Here is an 18,899-nt window from a genome sequence, read left to right as displayed (position 1 = left end):
AATGTGGTTCAGAATACTATTTCTCAGAAACACATTCATTGCAATATCGCTGCAGTGATGAGTGATGGCAAAGAGTTAACTTGATCAAATATACATCTTTGTTCATGATAACGTTTAGATATTTTGTGGTAAATTTAAATTACCTGAAGATGATTTTAAACAATTCTAAATAACTGTAACAACATATCACGGACTTTTGTCTTTTCGGCCAGGACGTACTTTCCGCCCTATAACATCGCGGGCTGTCGATGAAATCCGTGACATAACGGCAATCCTAATCAAGAGTGAAATTAGCCATGGCAACAGCTCGTGCTTTGGAGTGTACTTTACACCTGCCGGCCCTCAGACTCATCGAACTGATAACGCGCTGACTGACAACATGGCGATCACTCGAGTTCCACGAAACTGGCTTGTGCCAAGCCAAGGATAAACATAGCCGGATGTGACGTATTCTTATTAACACAAACCTCATTTCATACGTTTGTGACGTAAACGAGATTCAGACGTGGGCTAAAACGAGGTCCCTCCCTCAACACTCTTGATTGCAAGAGAATTTCTTGACACAGCCCTGTCACTATACATTCCATGGAATATACTTTATAAAGGAAATAAAGCGAATCTTATTCTGAGAACCAAGTTTTCCGTGATAAGCGAGGAATCTAAAAATAAATCCGCACAGGAACGAATAAGGCTAATTTTGAAAAATCTCAGGGGGGAGGGAATTGAAATCTGAGGAAGAGTTGGGCGTAGAAGGAATGGATATCTACGGAGGGAACACGATGAATTAGGATTGTTTGAAAATTCTTATATTTTATCATTTTGGCTCAGTATTTACATAGCGCCCGCCTCGTTGGGTGAATGGTCGGCATAGCAGTCGTGCGTTCAGAGGGCCCTGGGTTCTATAACGGGCCACGTCGGAGAATTTATCCGCATTTGGTTAATTCCTCTAGCTCGGGGGTTGGGTGCTTGTGACGTGAGTCTCAGGGTGAAAACTATATCCTTTTACTCAACGGTTTCTTAGGCAAGTTTCTATTTATTTAATGGATGGCGAAATTTCAGTCTGGAAGAGGTCGGAAGTTTTTTATTTTAAGTTAATCAAGGGCCTCTAGTGGTGGTTGTAGTGGTGATTACTGTTTTAAGAGGAAGTACAACTGATCGAGGGCCTCTAAATTTATACCTGCTGTTAGGCATTTTGGTTCTTAAATCATGTTTTAATACAGAAATACCCGGATATGGTGACTGGGTGAGGTTAATTCTAAGTAAAGTCATCTTAGTGATTTTGTTTATTTGAGATCTTATGGCATTGACATGAAAGTCGCATCGCATAAGAAATGAAATGAAATGAAATGGCGTATGACTTTCTGTGTAGGGAGTGTCTGAGGGCATGTTCGGCTCGCCAGGTACAGGTCTTTTGATTTGACGGCCGTACGCGACCTGCACGTCGTGATGAGGATTAAATGATGATGAAGACGACACACACAGCCAGCCCCCGGGCCAGCGAAATTAACCAATGATGGAAAATTTCCGACGCTGCTGGGAATCGAACCCGGGACCCTCTGGACCAAAGGCCAACACGCTAACCATTTAGCCATGGAGCCGGACTAAAACGTGATGATGAAGAATGAAAGGATAAATATGAATATAAATTAATCAGTGGAGACAACTGGCAATACTGAAAGTTTAAAATAATTCCAAAATCGATCCACTGACTAGAATAGAAAAAGATGACGATGAACAATGATTATGAACTTAAAATTATTAGTGGATCCGACCCGCAATGCTCCACCTTACCAGAAACTGTATTAAAACAATAGTATTACTGACCAAGGGGCTGCTTCGACGAATCTTGTTGTCTGAAGGGGTCTAAAATGCAGGTCAACGGCCCCTTGTAATGGTACATATCGCTATCCCGTGGTGTTTCCCACGTAATGAGTATTAATCACAGGCAACTCCCAGACCCGTGGGGATTCTCGCATAATGGTACAAATCACAGGTAACGTAAGCCCGTTATGTTCCGCACATAGTGGTACTAATCACGGGTACTGGAAACCGAAAAGTGAAGCTCTCTCTGCTGCTACTAATTACAAAGCTATTGTGTACCTAATACAGTGGTTCTACTCGCAAGCAAAAGGCGACCCATGGTTTTCCCCGCATGGTACTAATCCAGCTAGTTTCATGGTTGTAATTCAATCATCCCTTGGTCGACCCTTTTAGTCGCCTCCTACGAGAGGCAGGGGATACCTTCATCTTCATCTGCGTCCCACACCCACAGGAGGTATTAGTTATTCTAGTATTGTAATAATTTTAACAATCAACTTAAGCCGTAATCTCACTTCTGTTTTCGTCATAGGCCTATACAGTAGGTTGATCAAGGAAAGCAAAGAAATGAAACATGACACTTACTAGATCATTTTAAAACAAACCACTATGTGATAAAACAGCAATAATAATAATAATAAATCCAGACAAGAAATCTCCTCTAAGACAGAAGATTACTGACAATGGACAAACGCGAAGTTCGTTTCTACGGTCACCGACGATGGACGGACGACTCGCGATGGACAAAACGCATTTGTAACAATGTTGACTCAAAAACAATTCCCGAGCACGTTAACGCCAAGAAAGATCGGGAAGAAATTGGCCTGCAACAACTGGTGCAGAATGGTCGGATGAACGCCGTGCTAGAAATGTGTAATGTAACTTAGCGTGGTACCTAGTTTACAGATTAGCGAATAAATAAATAAACACATAAACCTTGAACAGGACATCAGACATAGGAAACATCGAGGAAAAAAAAACTCGAAATTGTAAGAAAAAAATCTAGGCTCATGGGCAAGCAATACAGCCCCAGAAATAAACAATACTCAGACATTCATAGTGACGTTACAAAACGCAGATTACTATTTTATAGACATATGAAAATAATTAACCTTGATAAAGTTACGAAACAAATTCTATGAAAATAGGTAGCAGACGCCATGAAATGGATTAGTGAAATAATAAAAAAGACTTTAAATTCGAAGAAATTTCACATCTAAAGTAGGGAAATCTGCAAATCCAAATTTCACAAATGGCAAGTTCATGAAGAGGATATCCGAGGAAAATGATCGGAAAACCTTGGACCAAAGGGAGAAAAGGAGCCTATGAGAACAGACTGGGCATAAAGGAAGGCAAACAAATGCCTGTAAGTACCTTGCATAAAGCTTATGCGCAACTGATAATTAAGTACATTTTTACGTACCACTAATTACTTTTACGAATTTCGCAGACGTCTACGTGATAAAATTGGAACATGTTCCGAGAGTTATTGAGGTGAAAAGAATACCATGAGAAACGAGTAAAAATTATTACACAAAAGGTTTTTGTTTGACTGATGTTGAATGAATTTCAAAAATACTTTTAAAACACTACAAATATTCAGGTTTCTGCTATAGAGTTTGTAATCGTTCCAAGACTCACAAATAGAAGACACGTAGCCTCCTAACGCTTAATCTGGTATTTCTCTTTCAGTAGTTACAATTAATATAAAACTTGTTTAGTTATATACTCGACCAAAATAAACGTATTTGATTTGATTTAAAATCTGAACTCTTTGAAGTGTTATTCGTTTGTTCTCACAGTGAAGTTAGACAATAAATGATGTAAAGCTATGCGAACTGTCACCCACCACATTCAACTACTTCACTGACAGTCAGTTCGGACCTGTTCAGCAATGTAGAATAGTTTTTTAATTTGTAAAATGTTTGAGTGAAGAGGAAACTAATCTATGTTGATCAAAATATATAAACATACTTCGCCTTAAAATATGAATCTTTTAATAACTAATCATGTGTACGTTTTTAACATGTTACATTTAATACTATGCCTAGTGGTTAACTATCTTTCGCTGATAATAAAGTTTAACATCTTGTAGAAAATTTTGTCAAAAAAATATTTACCATTTTGTCGGGCAAAAAGGCCTTTAACGTCAATAATAGACTAGCATAATCTAAACTGATGAACAGTATCATATCAGAATTTAGATTATGGCTGTATCTTAACTTGAGATACAGTATCTAGTTCAAAACACGGAATACTCTACTCCAAATGTAGATTAGTGTTATCGTCAGTTCCTTCCACAATATGTTTAGCTAACATTTACCATTATTGTATCACACTAAGAGGTAGCCACATAGAATAAATCATGATGTCATTCAACAAACCGTCAAATCTTACTAGACGACTCCACTGAACCAGGAATATTTCAATTGCCAAGAGCCACTGTATGCGGACATGTCATGGCAGACGTAAAGCATCGTTTCATAAATAAGGATTACTCTCTTCCTGAGAGTGATTGTGGAGCACAAGAGCAGACATTAACTCATATCGTCCAAGAGTGATAGTAGCGATTGTTCTTCTCAGAGGAAGTTCAACTTCGCAAAAATCCTCTCTCAAACTAAATAGAAACGAATTTTGAAAATGAAGGAAAACCCTATAAATTATGTTTTATAAGCCGGAACTGACACAAGCATATCAAAAGGGAACGCAAGTACCCTGAGTAGCAGAACACTTTAAATTAGTGCACTCTCACACAAAACGAATGACGGTATCAGCAGTATTCTTGCCACTGGCTAGTATGAGTTTGAGTGTTTCCTCTAGGTCGAGGTTCCGTCTTACGTCAGAGAAATCCTCGCGTTCAGTGAGGAAGTAGGCCACAGTGAATTCGGCACCACATGAACACACTAGAGGTGGAGTCTTCCCTCTTTAGGAGCTGAGAGAGCGAAGATCTTCCATCATCTATCCTCAAACAGCGCAAAACCACGGCCTCTCTCCGTGAAGGCCGGAAAAAGGACCGCCACACAGTAGTTTTTTTCTTAATTGCTCTCAACTCGTTGCGAGTTCGGATAGCTAGCCACTCCGATTCCCAGGACGCCAAGTTGGTTCGGTGTAGCTGAGAACTAGTATCCCTAACATAGTTCTAGGTGGTAAAAGAAACGCTTCTTTCCCAGCTCAATCCGCCAGTTTAATGCCAGCAATCCCTCGTGACTAGAGCAAAGCTTCTTTTGTGTATCATGGGTCATGGCAGAGTGTTGGTCTCTAGATCTCAAGATCACAGGACCCAACCCTGCAGAGGTACACTGTATTTTTGTTCTGCTCCTTGTTTCAATGGTCAGTGTTGAGGTCTTCAGTTCAGGCGGCACCGGGTTCGATTCTTGTCCAGGTCGAGGATCTTAATCGCGTCCGGTTTGTTGTGGATGTAGAAAGGGTTTGTATGTACACCGGAGGCGATTATATTCTGATAATCATTAGAATTAATCTTACTCATTGTGGAATACAAATTAATAAACTGTGACTGGATTAACTATTTCATAACAAATTCTAATTTTGATAAAATATTAAAAGTGAGGAACCTGCAAGATCATGCGTTCATTCTTTTCTTGACAGACTATACATTCGGACATAAATGTTTATACTTCGTCTGTACTCGCTGCACCTGTTCTGAACTTCCATTCTGTTACTCTGTGCTTTCGGGTGCCATTTCAGCTGGCAATACTTCCTGTAGGCAACTGTGACGATTCATTCTATTCTCTCTATTTTCAGATCAACCGACCTTTAACGATGAAAAAGGAAGGTATTCAAACGAGGAAACGTAAACCAAAGAACGCTGGGATGGCCATGTCCCCCAGTTGTCCCCCCGGCTCACTACAGGGTGCGCTGAAAACGGAAAGCAAGTCTGGCATGCACGGTAAGGAATCAATGTGTAATATACTTTCAAACATGTAGGGAAATGTAGCTTTAAAGATAAAACAATAATCTTAAAGGAATACTACTTAGTTGTAACCTAAGACAAGTGGTACTGGTGATGAAGTAAAACTAGGTGACCATCCTCGCTGAACAAATTAAGGGGAAACAAATATAAAAACAAATTTAATTAATTCAACGAGTGAATTTGAATACGAAGTTAAAAATAAAACAAGACTTTTTAAAACCGAAATGGACACAAATACACCAAAAGTGAACGTAAGTTTCCTGAGTAAGAGAACGCTTTAAACTGATATAGTATACGCTTGAATAATCTACTCTCACACAAAAAGCAGTATTCTCGTCATCAGCCAGTAAGACTTCGAGGTTCCGTCTCAGGTCAGAGAGATCGGCGTGCTCTGTGAGGATGTGGGCATGAAATTAACACTCAGGCTTTTTTTTCTCTCTTTGAGTGCGTATCTTCCATGACCTATCCTCAACTTAGAGAAAACTATACATTTTCTCCTTGAAGGCCGAAAAGAGGACCGCCGCACGGCAGTTTTCTTAATTGTTCTCGCTTGTTGAGAGTTGGGGTAGCTACCCACTTCGATTCCCAGGTCGTCAAGATGGGGCACTGGCCTCAACGAGAGGATTGCGGGAAGTCAGATCGTATGGTATGCAAAATTTTAAACAATATCGCGGGTTTACAAGCAAAACACACAACTTCTTAGGAAACAGGTTTCAAGGATTTCACCCTTTCATTGCCAGTATCTATTCTCACGATAAGAATATTTATCTTGAAAATTATGCAGTGGGTTTATAGGAGTATCTAGAATAGTACTGTGAATCTGAAATTTATTAATGTATTTTACTGTATCGAGACTTGGCAAAAAACTTCAAATTACTGTAATTACCAAAATAAACTCTCAGGACGTAATGGGCATCACCAGGCAATAGAGAGGGTGTGGTGTGAAAATGTCAAAAACTCTAACACTGCTTGCAAACCCACGATAATAGGACTTACGAGAGACTAATAATAAAAGTCCTAATTACATGAATCTTACCGGCAAGTTAAACGTGGGTTCGAACCCCACTGTCGACAGTCCTGAAGATAGATTTCCGTGCTTTCCCATTTTCACACCAGGCGAATGCTGGAGCTGTACCTTAATTAAGGCCACGGCCGCTTCCTTCCCATTCCTGGCCCTTTCCTATCCCATCGTCGCCATAAAACCGTTCTGTCGGTGCTACGCAAAACAAATTGTACATGAATGATTTCCTCCCCAGAACTATTACGAATGTGCATAAATAACGGATAATTTTCATATTCTTGTTGAAAGAGAGAACTTGTGTAAAGAGATACATGTTAATTAACTAAAATTATATTGAAATAATAGAAATGTGTTATTTCGCATTTATTCACAAGAATATATATGACATTTCGTAACGTTTCTCCCAATAATAAACAAGAGAATACTTTTATTCAGAGTCAGGAAATAGAAAACTTACGGCATGGGGGTACAAAAGAAGACACTGAAATTATTGCTCATCAGCTGTTCACATTTCCCTAGCAATGAAGAGAAAGAAGAAACACAGGAAAAGAGAAAGGTGAATGAGTATTGGGAAGAAAAGGAAAGGAAAGGAACGGAACGGAAAGGAAAGGAAAGGAAAGGAAAGGAAAGGAAAGGAAAGGAAAGGAAAGGGAATATCAAAGAATGGGGAATTTAATTTGACACGTGGTCCCTACAGACCATAACGGGAAGAGAAGAAGAATGTCACATATTACGAATTCAGTGTTGTGTTGGTTAATGTAATGGCGGTTCTCACAACAGATGGGAAGGTCCTTATCGTGGAGTGGCGTATCATAATGGGCCGAGTTTGCTTCACGTTAAAGAACAGTCCGAGGAGCGATTTAATAAGGAGATGTCAACATTTGGATAAGTTCCTTTATACGGCATAAGTCTTAAGTCAACGAAGAGACAAGACGGTGCCCAAGAACGAGAATGATGGACGACTTCTCCAACATGCGTTACGTGGCCAATCTTATTTCGTCGAGAAACAGAGGACATGTCATGTCCTTACAACAAGCTGTGTTCTAAAACCTTCAGAAACCTTATGAATAACGTGTGGCAATTTTGAACACATACTGTATCAATGCAATAAAAAATCCAACATTTCAGTGTCGAAAGTTTTACCGCATAGAGATTAACAAAGTCCGCCTCTGTGGTGTAGTGGTCAGCGTGATTAGCCAACCCCCCCCCCGGAGGTCCGGGTTCGATTCCCGGCTCTGCCACGATATTTGAAAAGTGGTACGAGGGCTGGAACAGAGTCCACTCAGCCTCGAGAGGTCAAATGAGTACAGGGGGATTCGATTCCCTCCTCAACCATCCTCCAAGTGGATTTCCGTGGTTTCCCACTTCTCCTCCAGGCAAATGCCGAGATGGTACCCAACTTAACGCTACGGACGTTTTCTTCCCTCTTTCTTGTCCATCCCTTACACACTTCCCACCCCCCACAAGGCCCCTGTTCAGCATAGCAGGTGAGGCCGCCTGACCAAAGTGCTGGTCCTTCTTCCTAGTTGTATCCCCCGACCCAAAGTCTCGCGCTCTAGGACTCTGCCCTTGAGGCGTTAGAGGTGGGATTCCTCGCTGAGTCCTAGGCAAAAACCAACGCTGGAGGGTAAACAGATTAAGAAAGAAAGAAAGAAAGAAAGAAAGAAAGAAAGAAAGAAAGAAAGAAAGAAAGAAGAGATTAATAAATAAACCGTGTAAACCGTGTTAAGTGGAAAAAAATAAAAATACACGAAACTACCTATTCCCTTACAAGTATAGTGCGCGAACCTTTTCTTGAGCCCAAGTTCCCACTCAGCACTATGGAGCTCAGGGCTCAAGAAAGGGTTCGCGTACTATACTGTTATATAGTTTATTTTTACTCCACAGCTCCTTGGGTACTGGTTTTTATATCACCACCCCCATGGCGCAGCAGCCCTTGGCCTATCAAGCGACCTCTGCTCAGCTCGAAGGCATGGAGATTACGAGGAGTCGTGTGGTCGGCATGACGAATCCTCTAGGCCGTTATTCTTGTCTTTTTAGACCGGACCGCTATCTCGCCGTCAGATAGTTCCTCAAACCTCGAACAAGCTCTCATATCTAGGTAAAAATCCCTGACCTGGCCGGGAACCGGCTCCAGAGCGCAACCCTTTTGTCTCAATTTTCACTACGTTGTGCAGGTTACGGAACAGTTGCCTATCACTAGAACCGCGGTAGAACAGTCTGACCACGGCTCTGGCCGGAATCACTTACAACTCAACTTGTCTCGCCTGGCCTAAGAGTGAAAACAGAGCCACATACTCTCAGATAATATTTTGTACACTGCTGGTTTCTTAGTTAATGATAAGAATATTTTTTTTAAATATCTACATTTGTAATAGTTTAAAAGGAAAGAGTTATTATGACAATACTAGGATGTTCATATAGCGCAGGGAATATGCATTTCATTGGTTTGTTTGTAAAGTATAATGTTTATTTAGAAAAGCAAGAAAAACTAGTGTGTGTATTAAAATCTTGAAGTCCTTATTTAGGTTACCAAGGATGGAAAACGAAAGGTAATATGTCAAATAAATAGGCCGTAACAAAACTCAACAGAAGAGTAGAATCTTTGAATGGATATGATAATGCAAGGCTGTTTATTCTATACGTGTACATTCTTAACACAATTGTGCATCGAGCTGACCTGTAGCTGGGGCTACTCGTACGGCATGGCAATTGCACTCGCGCTAATGAATTGTTTGAGCGTTGCTGAATTCTTAGTAAAAAGCAGCTTCTGTGTTAAATACGATTATAGAGATTTAGTTTTACAAACAGAGCGAGTTGACCGTGTGGTTAGGGTCGCGTATCTGTGAGTTTCCACTCGGAAGATCCCACCGTCGTCAGTCCTAAAGATGGTTTTCCGTGGTTTCCCATTTTTCACACCAGGCAAATACTAGGGTTTTACCATAATTAAGGCCACGGCTCCTACCTTCGCACTCCTAGCCCTTTCTTATCCTTCTGTCGCCGAAAACCTTCGATGTGTCAGAGCGATGTTAAACAACGAGCAAGAAAAGTTTTATAGAGATACCGGTATGTAAGTAGATATATACAACTGCAAACAACTTGATTTTAATCGCCTGCTTAGGAGAAGGTCACGCCATCTTAATCCAGGGCTTCTCAAACGCCCAAAATCTCACGCGTGCCGCACAAAGGTTCTGTGCACCGTGCATCGGTCCGACTCGGGGCGGTTGGGACCAGCGTTATGTCTCGGAGCGACTCTGCTAAGCTCGGCTCGGATGGTGGAGCGCTGCCGAGCAAGTGAGGGAGGGGGAGACAGCGCTATTGCTCAAAGTCGAGAAAGGGTGATCTGTACTCTGGCCAACCTAGCGAGGTCCCCTTTTGCACTTTGCACCGGCGCATGCACCCTTTCCAGGATATATAAATTAATCCGTTAAATACATTAAAACATCCCGTTTCTTAATAATTGCTCGAACAACCACAAATCAGACAATAGTGAAAAATTGCAAAAACAAAAAATAAATATTGTAATACTTCTATAGCTAGAGAGGCAACGCTTTAGCCGCATTATCTGGATGTTGTCATTGAGAAAGACGACGCAGTATCAACGGGATGCAGATAATGTGTCAAAGAAGATGGACACAAACATTATGGTGGGCTATTGAATTACTCAAAGAAAATCCTGAAATAAACCCATGCAAGAAGGCTGTTCATGTGCATGGAAAAGATTTTGAAAGTTAGTACATTTCCGTAAAGCACCTTTCCTGGCCGTATCTGTACCTTCCAATTAGGCGTACCTAAGCCTGAGACTATATACTTTTCTTTCTACCACCAGATCTTTTGGCTTTCCCTTCTTCCTGTAAGTCCTTCTCCAAGCTCGCTTCTTCTGCTCGGTTCGTGGACGTACTTTACGCGGTGCGGTTTCTCACGTCTTTTACATGTCCATACCAGGGATATTGCTTCTCTTGAAGCTTCTCGCAGATATGGGTGACCTTAAACGTTCCCTGCAGGTATTCGTTTCGGGGCCTATTTTTCAATGTAACGCCAGAAGACCCGCCGCAGTATTCGCATCTCCTCCTTCTGCAGTTCCTTATCTTTTTTTTCTTTCTGGTCCTACGTTCAGAGTCGTACAGGTGAGCTGGACGGATAATGAATGTATAAACCTTGTCCGTGAATTTCACCAGCATCTGGTTGTCGCACATGATTCCACTTAAAACATGACGTTCATCCAACCGACAATGATGCGATGTTTAACGTCAACAAGTAGAAATTTATCTGAGTAATAATTAGGTGATTTTGTAGTTAAATCTTGTCTGTCCGAATCAATTGAGGAACTTACAATACGTTTAATATTAGTCAGTTTTGGAAACTTTAGTCCCTCTTCTAGGGATGCCATATCACCAACCCGAAAAAAAGAGGACAAAGTCTACTGATGTAATCACTGCACCTTAATCACTTTTATCGGCTTAACTTTCATCACAGACCACTGGCCTATCACCTTTGTCATTAACGTTTGTTTCTTTCTTGTGCTATTCGTACATTTCTGAAGATGAAATATTCTCTAAATGTATTTTGTTCTTCAACAAATAGTGGTGAACGTGGATGCAATAGAAATGTTTAAAGTCATACTGCAAACACACTACATCTTTCGCAATCTCAACTATGAACCTGTTTCTGTCCTCGGTCCACTGTGAATTAAGCAATGAAAATTATCGCTTTGTGTTTGTATTATGACTTGGAATACAAAAGAATAATTCTTATATAGGCCAAATAATACTTAATAAAACTTTCAGAATTAAATTATACACAATTTATGCACAGACAACGCTGTGCTAGAAAGAAAACGGAAGCAAAAATGTTGTAAACAAAAAGTGCTGCCTATTTAAATGTGGCGGTCAAGTTGATAACTAAACACCGCTTGAAGTTTAAATCATTTTTAAGCCCCCCCGAAAGAGGACATGTCCGGGGGAAAAAAAAGGACACATGGCATCCCCTCTAAACTAAATAAAATTGGTCTCTTGGAAACAATTTTTAAAGTCTTAGAGTTCTCTACATATTGAGTTTAAGTGGCGTTCCTATCCTAAAAGGTCTTCAGAAATGACAGTACAGCATATCTTATTTTATTACGACGAGGTCTACATTATCAAAAATGACAGTACAACACATCTTATTTTATTACGACGAGGGCTACATTACTTTGTTTTGTTAAACAGAATTATTGGTTCATTAATTCTAGGTAAGAGTAATGCCAGCCAGCCTTTTGTTTGAACGCGACTAATTCTTTAAGGAGGTTCGATCGATCAACTCGACCATCGCCTGTTATCTGATAAGAACAGCGTCACTAGTGTTTCACATGTCAGGGCTGGAGATACTGAGTCATCGCCTACGAATCTACTATACTGCATTGCTCTGCACAGTTTTGAAACAACCGACTTAAATTATTTGTAAAATCCCTTGAGAACTACCAGCTAATCTGATGGAAAGCATCCGCACACTTACTTGAAACTGTCCTCGAAGTGTTCTCAGATATTATGTCCTGCAGGGACAGCTCTGCGGGGCAGAGTGTCTACCATGTTCAGGCACGTCTGCGGGGGAATGGCAGCTCTGTAGCAAGCATAGTCTTGGATCATTGGGATCTGGAGTAATGTCGTCCTTCTAATTCATCTCAGAGGTATTCGATGGGATTGAGGTCAGACCTCTGGGTTGGGAGTCCTTTTCCGAATCCATATCATGACGAACAATTCAGTGATGACTTCTGAACTGGCCTTCTTCAGTAGGCAACACGCAACTGTTCAAAATATCCTTATTATCCTTCCATCTGTTGTACAACGAGACGACGAAATGCCCCCCCCCCCACGCCCCACCTCGCAGACTGTTACCCCATATTCACCATATTTCTCTGTAAGCACTGTACAGTTGGCCACCGATCAGTGGCGACGATCTTTAGATCACTGAACACGGCGCGCACCGTTCATCAGAGAGTGCCTGAGTCTTGAACTCCAGTCCTCGTTTCTCCCGGCGCCCGATCATGGTGCTGTCTGCTTAATTAGTGGCACTGCTGAATTCGCATGTGATGGTTCCATTCCGAGACGTACGATTTTCCTGTGCACTGCGCCCCTGTCGTTCAACACACGAGGAGGATTTCTGCGAACGAATCGATGATTTTAAGATTATTTATTGTTTTTTATTTATTTTAAGGCTGCCAATTTGACAGCATCTTAACATATACAATATGTAAGTTAATTATACAAATGAATTTGAATACGAATTACTTTTGGAGAATATAACTAGAAATAGATAATCAGATGACACATGCGAAGGACAGTTGAAATACTCTAAATCTGAAAAATTCTACAATATACTACAAGAAATATTTACGGAGGTGACGAAGTGCCAAAAATGGTAAATCTTAATTATAAATACTATATATAGCTTGTTTTAGTATTGAATAGTTCAGCTGGGGTAGGTCTATATGCTATGTCAGATTTCTGTCGACAAGAAAAAATCTACACAAAATATATACGCTACTAATTATAAGCTGTAGAGATGTCTACGCAAGGTGGCTACTGATCCCGTAATTGCGGATGCTTGGCGCGAGCATGAGTAAAAATTACGTTGTAATTTAAGGTCAGGTGGCGCGCGTGTTTTGCTTGATGACATGCGTGCAATTGTGTCTTTTTAAGTACCCTTTGCATGTACGATTGTGCACTTCGGAGTAGTTAGTAGGGCGTAAAGCAAGTAACATTAATTAATTAAATGAGAGAAGGCGGTGGCCAATGGAAGAACATGCGGAGCAATCCAAAGGAAATGCACGGCTGGGAGCCCTGCCTAATACGCCAGAGCAGTACTAAAAAGTACACACTTTAACATGGAAAAATAATGCACAGCATCGGCATGAAATTGATATTAGCCTATTACCTTATTTTGTGTAGATATTCAACACGTGTTTGACTACTGCAATTACCTGTGGTGTTCAAAACGACCATTAGGCCTATTAGCACCGGGAGATTACTGATTTCAGCGAAGCACTGCACGACCAATGGTGGCTAAAGTGGCTCTTTAGGCCATCTCAATTTCTTCCTATGGTATAGGTAGTGGGCCTGATTTTCGACGGTAGCTCACATCCTTCATCGTCCTGGTAGCATGTCATCAAGACAGGCTCGCACGTCGCGATGATAGCGCGGTGATGCTCTATTGTCCGCACAAAACACCTGAATGGTCGGCAAAATGGTACACGCAGCATGCTGAGGTACGGGAAACCAGTGGCATACTGTCAGAAGAGAATGATACAAATAATCCCCGGTAACTTGATGTTATGATTTTTGTGGAGCCACTAAACCCAATCACGGCGGTTGAGTATCAAACTTAAACTAAACTTCAGACAATTGCGTGGTGAACACCCTCCATTACAACTTCTTCAAAATTCAGCGTGCATGTTCTTCACATGAAAATACTACTCCAAATCGTGTTACGTGATTTGAACGTCAAACGTATCTATGCCATTTTGTTCCTGACGGTCACTAAATGGAGTAGTGACATAATGCTACACTTTGCCGCCATAATTCAGTTTAGATTTTTAAACTTGCGTAAATATCTGCTATCGAAATGTGTAGGCTATATATTTTTGGGTCCTCCTGTATGTTGGAAGTACAAGTGGTATTCCCTGGCTACACGCTAACTGATGCAAAGACGGGGGAGAGAGATCAACAGTTAATAATGCCTCTGACTATTGTGTGGCGCCCTCTCTATACTAATAGACTTCAGAGAGTATAAAGCGCCCCTTTTTATACTGAACATTCCAAAATTTAATCATATAACTCCCGCATTACATGAGATAAATCCGCTTAAACAAAACTAGCGTCTTATGTAACAGATTCTTTCCAGGGGCTTTTTAGCCTGAGTGGCATGTAAATCATCAGTAAATTCAACTGAATTAAATTCAATGCAGTTGCTCACCACTTCATTACATCCCGACCAAAGCTGCAGCTAACCTAAGCCTCAAAATACCAAATCACCCTGTACAATAGTTATTTTGTAATAATAATAATAATAATAATAATAATAATATTGGCTTTACGTCCCACTAACTACTTTTACGTTTTTCGGAGCCGCCGAGGTGCCGGAATTTTACGTGCCAGTAAATCTACCGACACGAGGATGACGTACTCGAGCACCTTCAAATACCACTAGACTGAGGCACTCAGCCCGCCGAAATTATTTTGTTGTCAGTACATTTCGAACATGGAATTCGTTGCCCACCCTATCTGAACCGGTATTTAAAAAGAAATGCTGGCAATGATACTTCGGATCAAATCTGTTTTCCTGTTTTGTTATTTCATGGCGTGCGTCACGAAGTTTTACTAAATTTGTTTTTATTGATGCATTACTTCACTTTTCTTTATTTTTTATTCTGGGTTATTGTATATATGTTTCTTTTTCTTTCCTTTATTGTTTTTTACAACTGCAGTCGCCTCCATTACTCGCATTTTCAGTATCTAGAAGTAACTTCAATTTCCCGGCGGTTAGTCCTATATTTCACGTGTATCTCTTTCTATATTACTCGAAATACGGTTACACGAATTTCTCGATTTCTCGAAGCAAAAAAAAAAAAAATACTATGTAACTCGAATTTTGACTTTGCAATACGGAATTTGTGGTTTGTGAGGAACAGTTAACAAGTAAAGAAAGCTAATATGACAGGAACCGAAAACTTGTAGTGATCGGGAAATCTCGGGTGTGAATTCATTACCGGTCACGCACGAAAGCAACTCCCGAAGTTGTGAATGACAAGCTCCATTTACGAATCTTGGCTGCGTGGTTTCAAAACTTACATAGAGAGTCACAGTGTTCCTCACAGCAATAAATGTCGTTGAAAAGTATGTGGAAGAAGCAAACGGGTTTTTTTTTTTTTTTTTTTTTTTTTTACAAAGGTGTTAAGGGACGTATGTTTCTTGTTTCACTGCTGTATGTACCGTATTCTATCTTCTAAAAAGTTACTTTAATAAGAGTCATAATTAAAGCGATGCCGTAAAGTACGAGTTTGTTAGTACCTATGTTTTTAAATACTGTATTCAGTACAAGCTCGTAGATACATACGATTCAATTATGCACTATATATGCTCAAAAACTGTATTCTCTATATCTCGACATTTCGATAACTCGAAATAAAATTTAGCTCACGAGGTGATTCGAGATATCGAGGTTCCACTGTAAGTTTAGTATTACAGTGTCTGCGTGTGTAATATATGTTAAACTGTATGTACATTATTAGACATGCTTTGACAGAAAAGCAGCCTCTACAGCTTGAGTCACGCCATGTAAACAAAGGCATCATAATGAACATCAAATAAAACTGACAGAGAGTTGAAAGTTTTTGTACTGTTATCACCAGTGTTCGAATTCATTTCTGATTCTGACTTGAATGCGAAGCAGCAGGTACTGTCAGTAATATGATAAATGATGATGATGATGATGATGATGCTTGTTTAAAGGGGCCTAACAGCGAGGTCATCGGCCCCTAATGGTACGAAATGAGACGAAATGAAATGACAAATTAAAAGTCCAAAAGCCTCCACTGACCAGAATTCAAAACGTGAGGGCGAAGAATGCATGGATGGAGATGAATTTAAAACAATCAGTGGATCCGACACGCAAAGTCTCGCATTAACAAAAACTGACGTGAAACAATAGTATTACTGACCAAGGGACTGCGTCTATAGCATAATACTAAATCGACAACGCTGTTGGCCTAAAATGGTCCAAAATCAAAGTCATCGGCCCCTCATAATGGTACTTATCGTTAGGAAAGTAGAACCATGGCATTTGTCATGTTGCGGTACTAATCAAAAGTAGCTTAGACTCGCGGCATTCCACACAGTATGGTACTGAACACAGGTAATGAAATTTGCACAGGGAATACAGACCTATCGTGTTTCGCACACTCCGGCGCTATTTACAGGCAACGCAAACCTATGATGTTCCTCACAAAATTGGGCTAATCACAGGGACCCGCGCTATCCCGGGGTGTTCCTCACATAGTGGGTACTAAGCATAGGCAAGGCAGAACCATGGTGTCGCTCATATAAGGGTACGAATCACAGGTACTGTAGAAGCCGCCATCGTACTCTATTGCTACCAATCACAAACCTATATGGTACCTAACATAGTGGTACTACGCACAAGTAAAAGCGACTCATGGTGTTCCCCGCGTGGTGGTACAAATCATAAGCAGTCTCATGGTTCTAATTTGATCATCCCTTGGTCGCCCCTTTTAGTCGCCTCTTACGGCAGGCAGGGGATACCGTGGGTGTATTCTTCGTCTGCGTCCCCCACCGCGAGAGGTATTTTATTTCCCTCAAGTCCGCCGGCAAGCCGGTTAGGTCCCCCTATCCGCCAACTGGGATGCGCCACGTGGGAGTATCACCACTCCCCCTGCTACGCCAGCGAAGTAAGTTCGTGGAATATGATAATTGAAAGACCTTTTGCATGTAGAAAGGCTTCCTATCAATTTCATCATTCCGATTGTGTATTTGTCCAGCAAGAAAAGCGGAATTTTCGTGGACCGTTCCCATTGCTACCTTAATTCAATTCTATCTGATTCACCGAGGCTCCTTATTTTCTTAGTGAAGGTCTGTCGAGTCATTCATCATTTTCTCACAAAAGAATGAGATCAACTTGAACTATTGCGAAGACGTGGAGGTTTCGCAACGCTCAAACAGAGGTGAATGTATCCAAGGTCGCGTGTAGGAAATGCTATTAGCGGTTTTCTTATCTTAAAGACAAACTGATTAATAGAACGTCATTGAAACACTGAATTGCGTTTGTTTCTAGAGGACGTGCAGAATTTGAGCCAAGGTATGATTCGTTGAGACAATAACTTTCTTTGAGAAGTTGATTGAAATTCCGACGACACCTTGTGTATAACGTTTTAAGATAACAGTACTGTGCAACAGGAAATTATTAACATTTTGTGATAATTATCCTAGCAGCACTAAACGTTCTTTGTCTTCTACTGTATTTCCTTCTGCGTTTGTGCTTTCAATTCTTCTCGCATTGGCATACGAGACTCTTAAAAATATATTCCGGAAGTGTAGCGGCAACCATTTTATCAATTATTTTGTGCTTGTGGCCAAAGGCTGAGCGTATCATACCATCATAATGTTTACCGAGTGACAAGAAGTTCATCTATCGAACTATTAAGCAATCGGGCAGGTAAAGGCAGATAAATGAAATGAAATATTATTTAGGTTTCGCAAATCTAGCACCGTCGGCCCCATGGTGTAGGAGTAGCGTGCCTGCCTCTTACCCGGAGGCCCCGGGTTCGATTCCTGGCCAGGTCATGGATGTTTACCTGATCTGAGGGCTGGTTTGAGGTCCACTCAGCCTACGTGATTACAATTGAGGAGCTATCTGACGGTCAGATGGCGGCCCCGGTCTAGAAAGCGAAGAATAACGGCCGAGAGGATCCGTCGTGCTTACCACACGACACCTCATAATGTTCAGGCCTTCGGGCTGAGCAGCGGTCACTTCGTAGGCCAATGCCCTTCGGGGCTGTTGCCCCGTGGGGTTTGGGGGTTGTAGATCTTGCGCCATAAGAGTCAGTTGGGAACATGTATGAAGAGGGTTCGGACTCTCTTTTACCGAGTGAGTTCGACACGCGGTTTGAAGTCACAGAGCCGCAAACTTAACATTCGAGAGACAGTGCGTTGGAATCCAGCTGTCAGCAGCCCTGATTACCCATTTTCACACCAGTCAACACTTCGTTCCCAGTCCTAGCTCTGGTCTACCCCATCGTCGCTGTAAGACTTGACTGAGTCGGTTCGACGTAAAACAGATCCAAAATTCTTCTTCTTCTTCTTCTTCTTCTTCTTCTTCTTCTTCTTCTTCTTCTTCTTCTTCTTCTTCTTACCACACCAAGTCTAAGTGAAGTTGAGTGCTATACTGCCCAGCTCCATGGCTCAATGGTTAGCATGCTGGCCGTTAGTACAAGGGGTCCTGGGTTTGAATCCCGGCCGGGTCGTGGATTCTAAACCTTAATTGGTTAATTATTCTGGCTCGGGGGCTGAGTAGAAATCATCTTAGGTAGGGCACCATCTTTACAGACATACAGGTCGCCTATAGGTCGTCTGCTAGAAA

General features: G+C 41.2%; 1 protein-coding gene across 3 annotated transcripts in view; it reads left to right on the top strand.

Moving 5' to 3' along the window:
* LOC136885748 (uncharacterized) overlaps positions 1–18,899 on the top strand; it is a 123,205-nt gene that overhangs the window by 61,608 nt on the left and 42,698 nt on the right. For all 3 annotated transcript variants that reach the window (XM_067158482.2, XM_067158484.2, XM_068230450.1), the window contains exon 5: positions 5,581–5,725. In XM_067158482.2, the coding sequence (XP_067014583.2) occupies positions 5,581–5,725 (145 nt within the window). The remainder of the gene's footprint in view (positions 1–5,580; positions 5,726–18,899) is intronic.

This window comes from Anabrus simplex, chromosome 14, assembly GCF_040414725.1.
Source record: "Anabrus simplex isolate iqAnaSimp1 chromosome 14, ASM4041472v1, whole genome shotgun sequence".
Taxonomy (NCBI): Eukaryota; Metazoa; Arthropoda; class Insecta; order Orthoptera; family Tettigoniidae; genus Anabrus; species Anabrus simplex.
The sequence above is the reverse complement of the archived record's forward strand: the minus strand, read 5'-3'. Positions and strand labels throughout refer to the sequence as shown.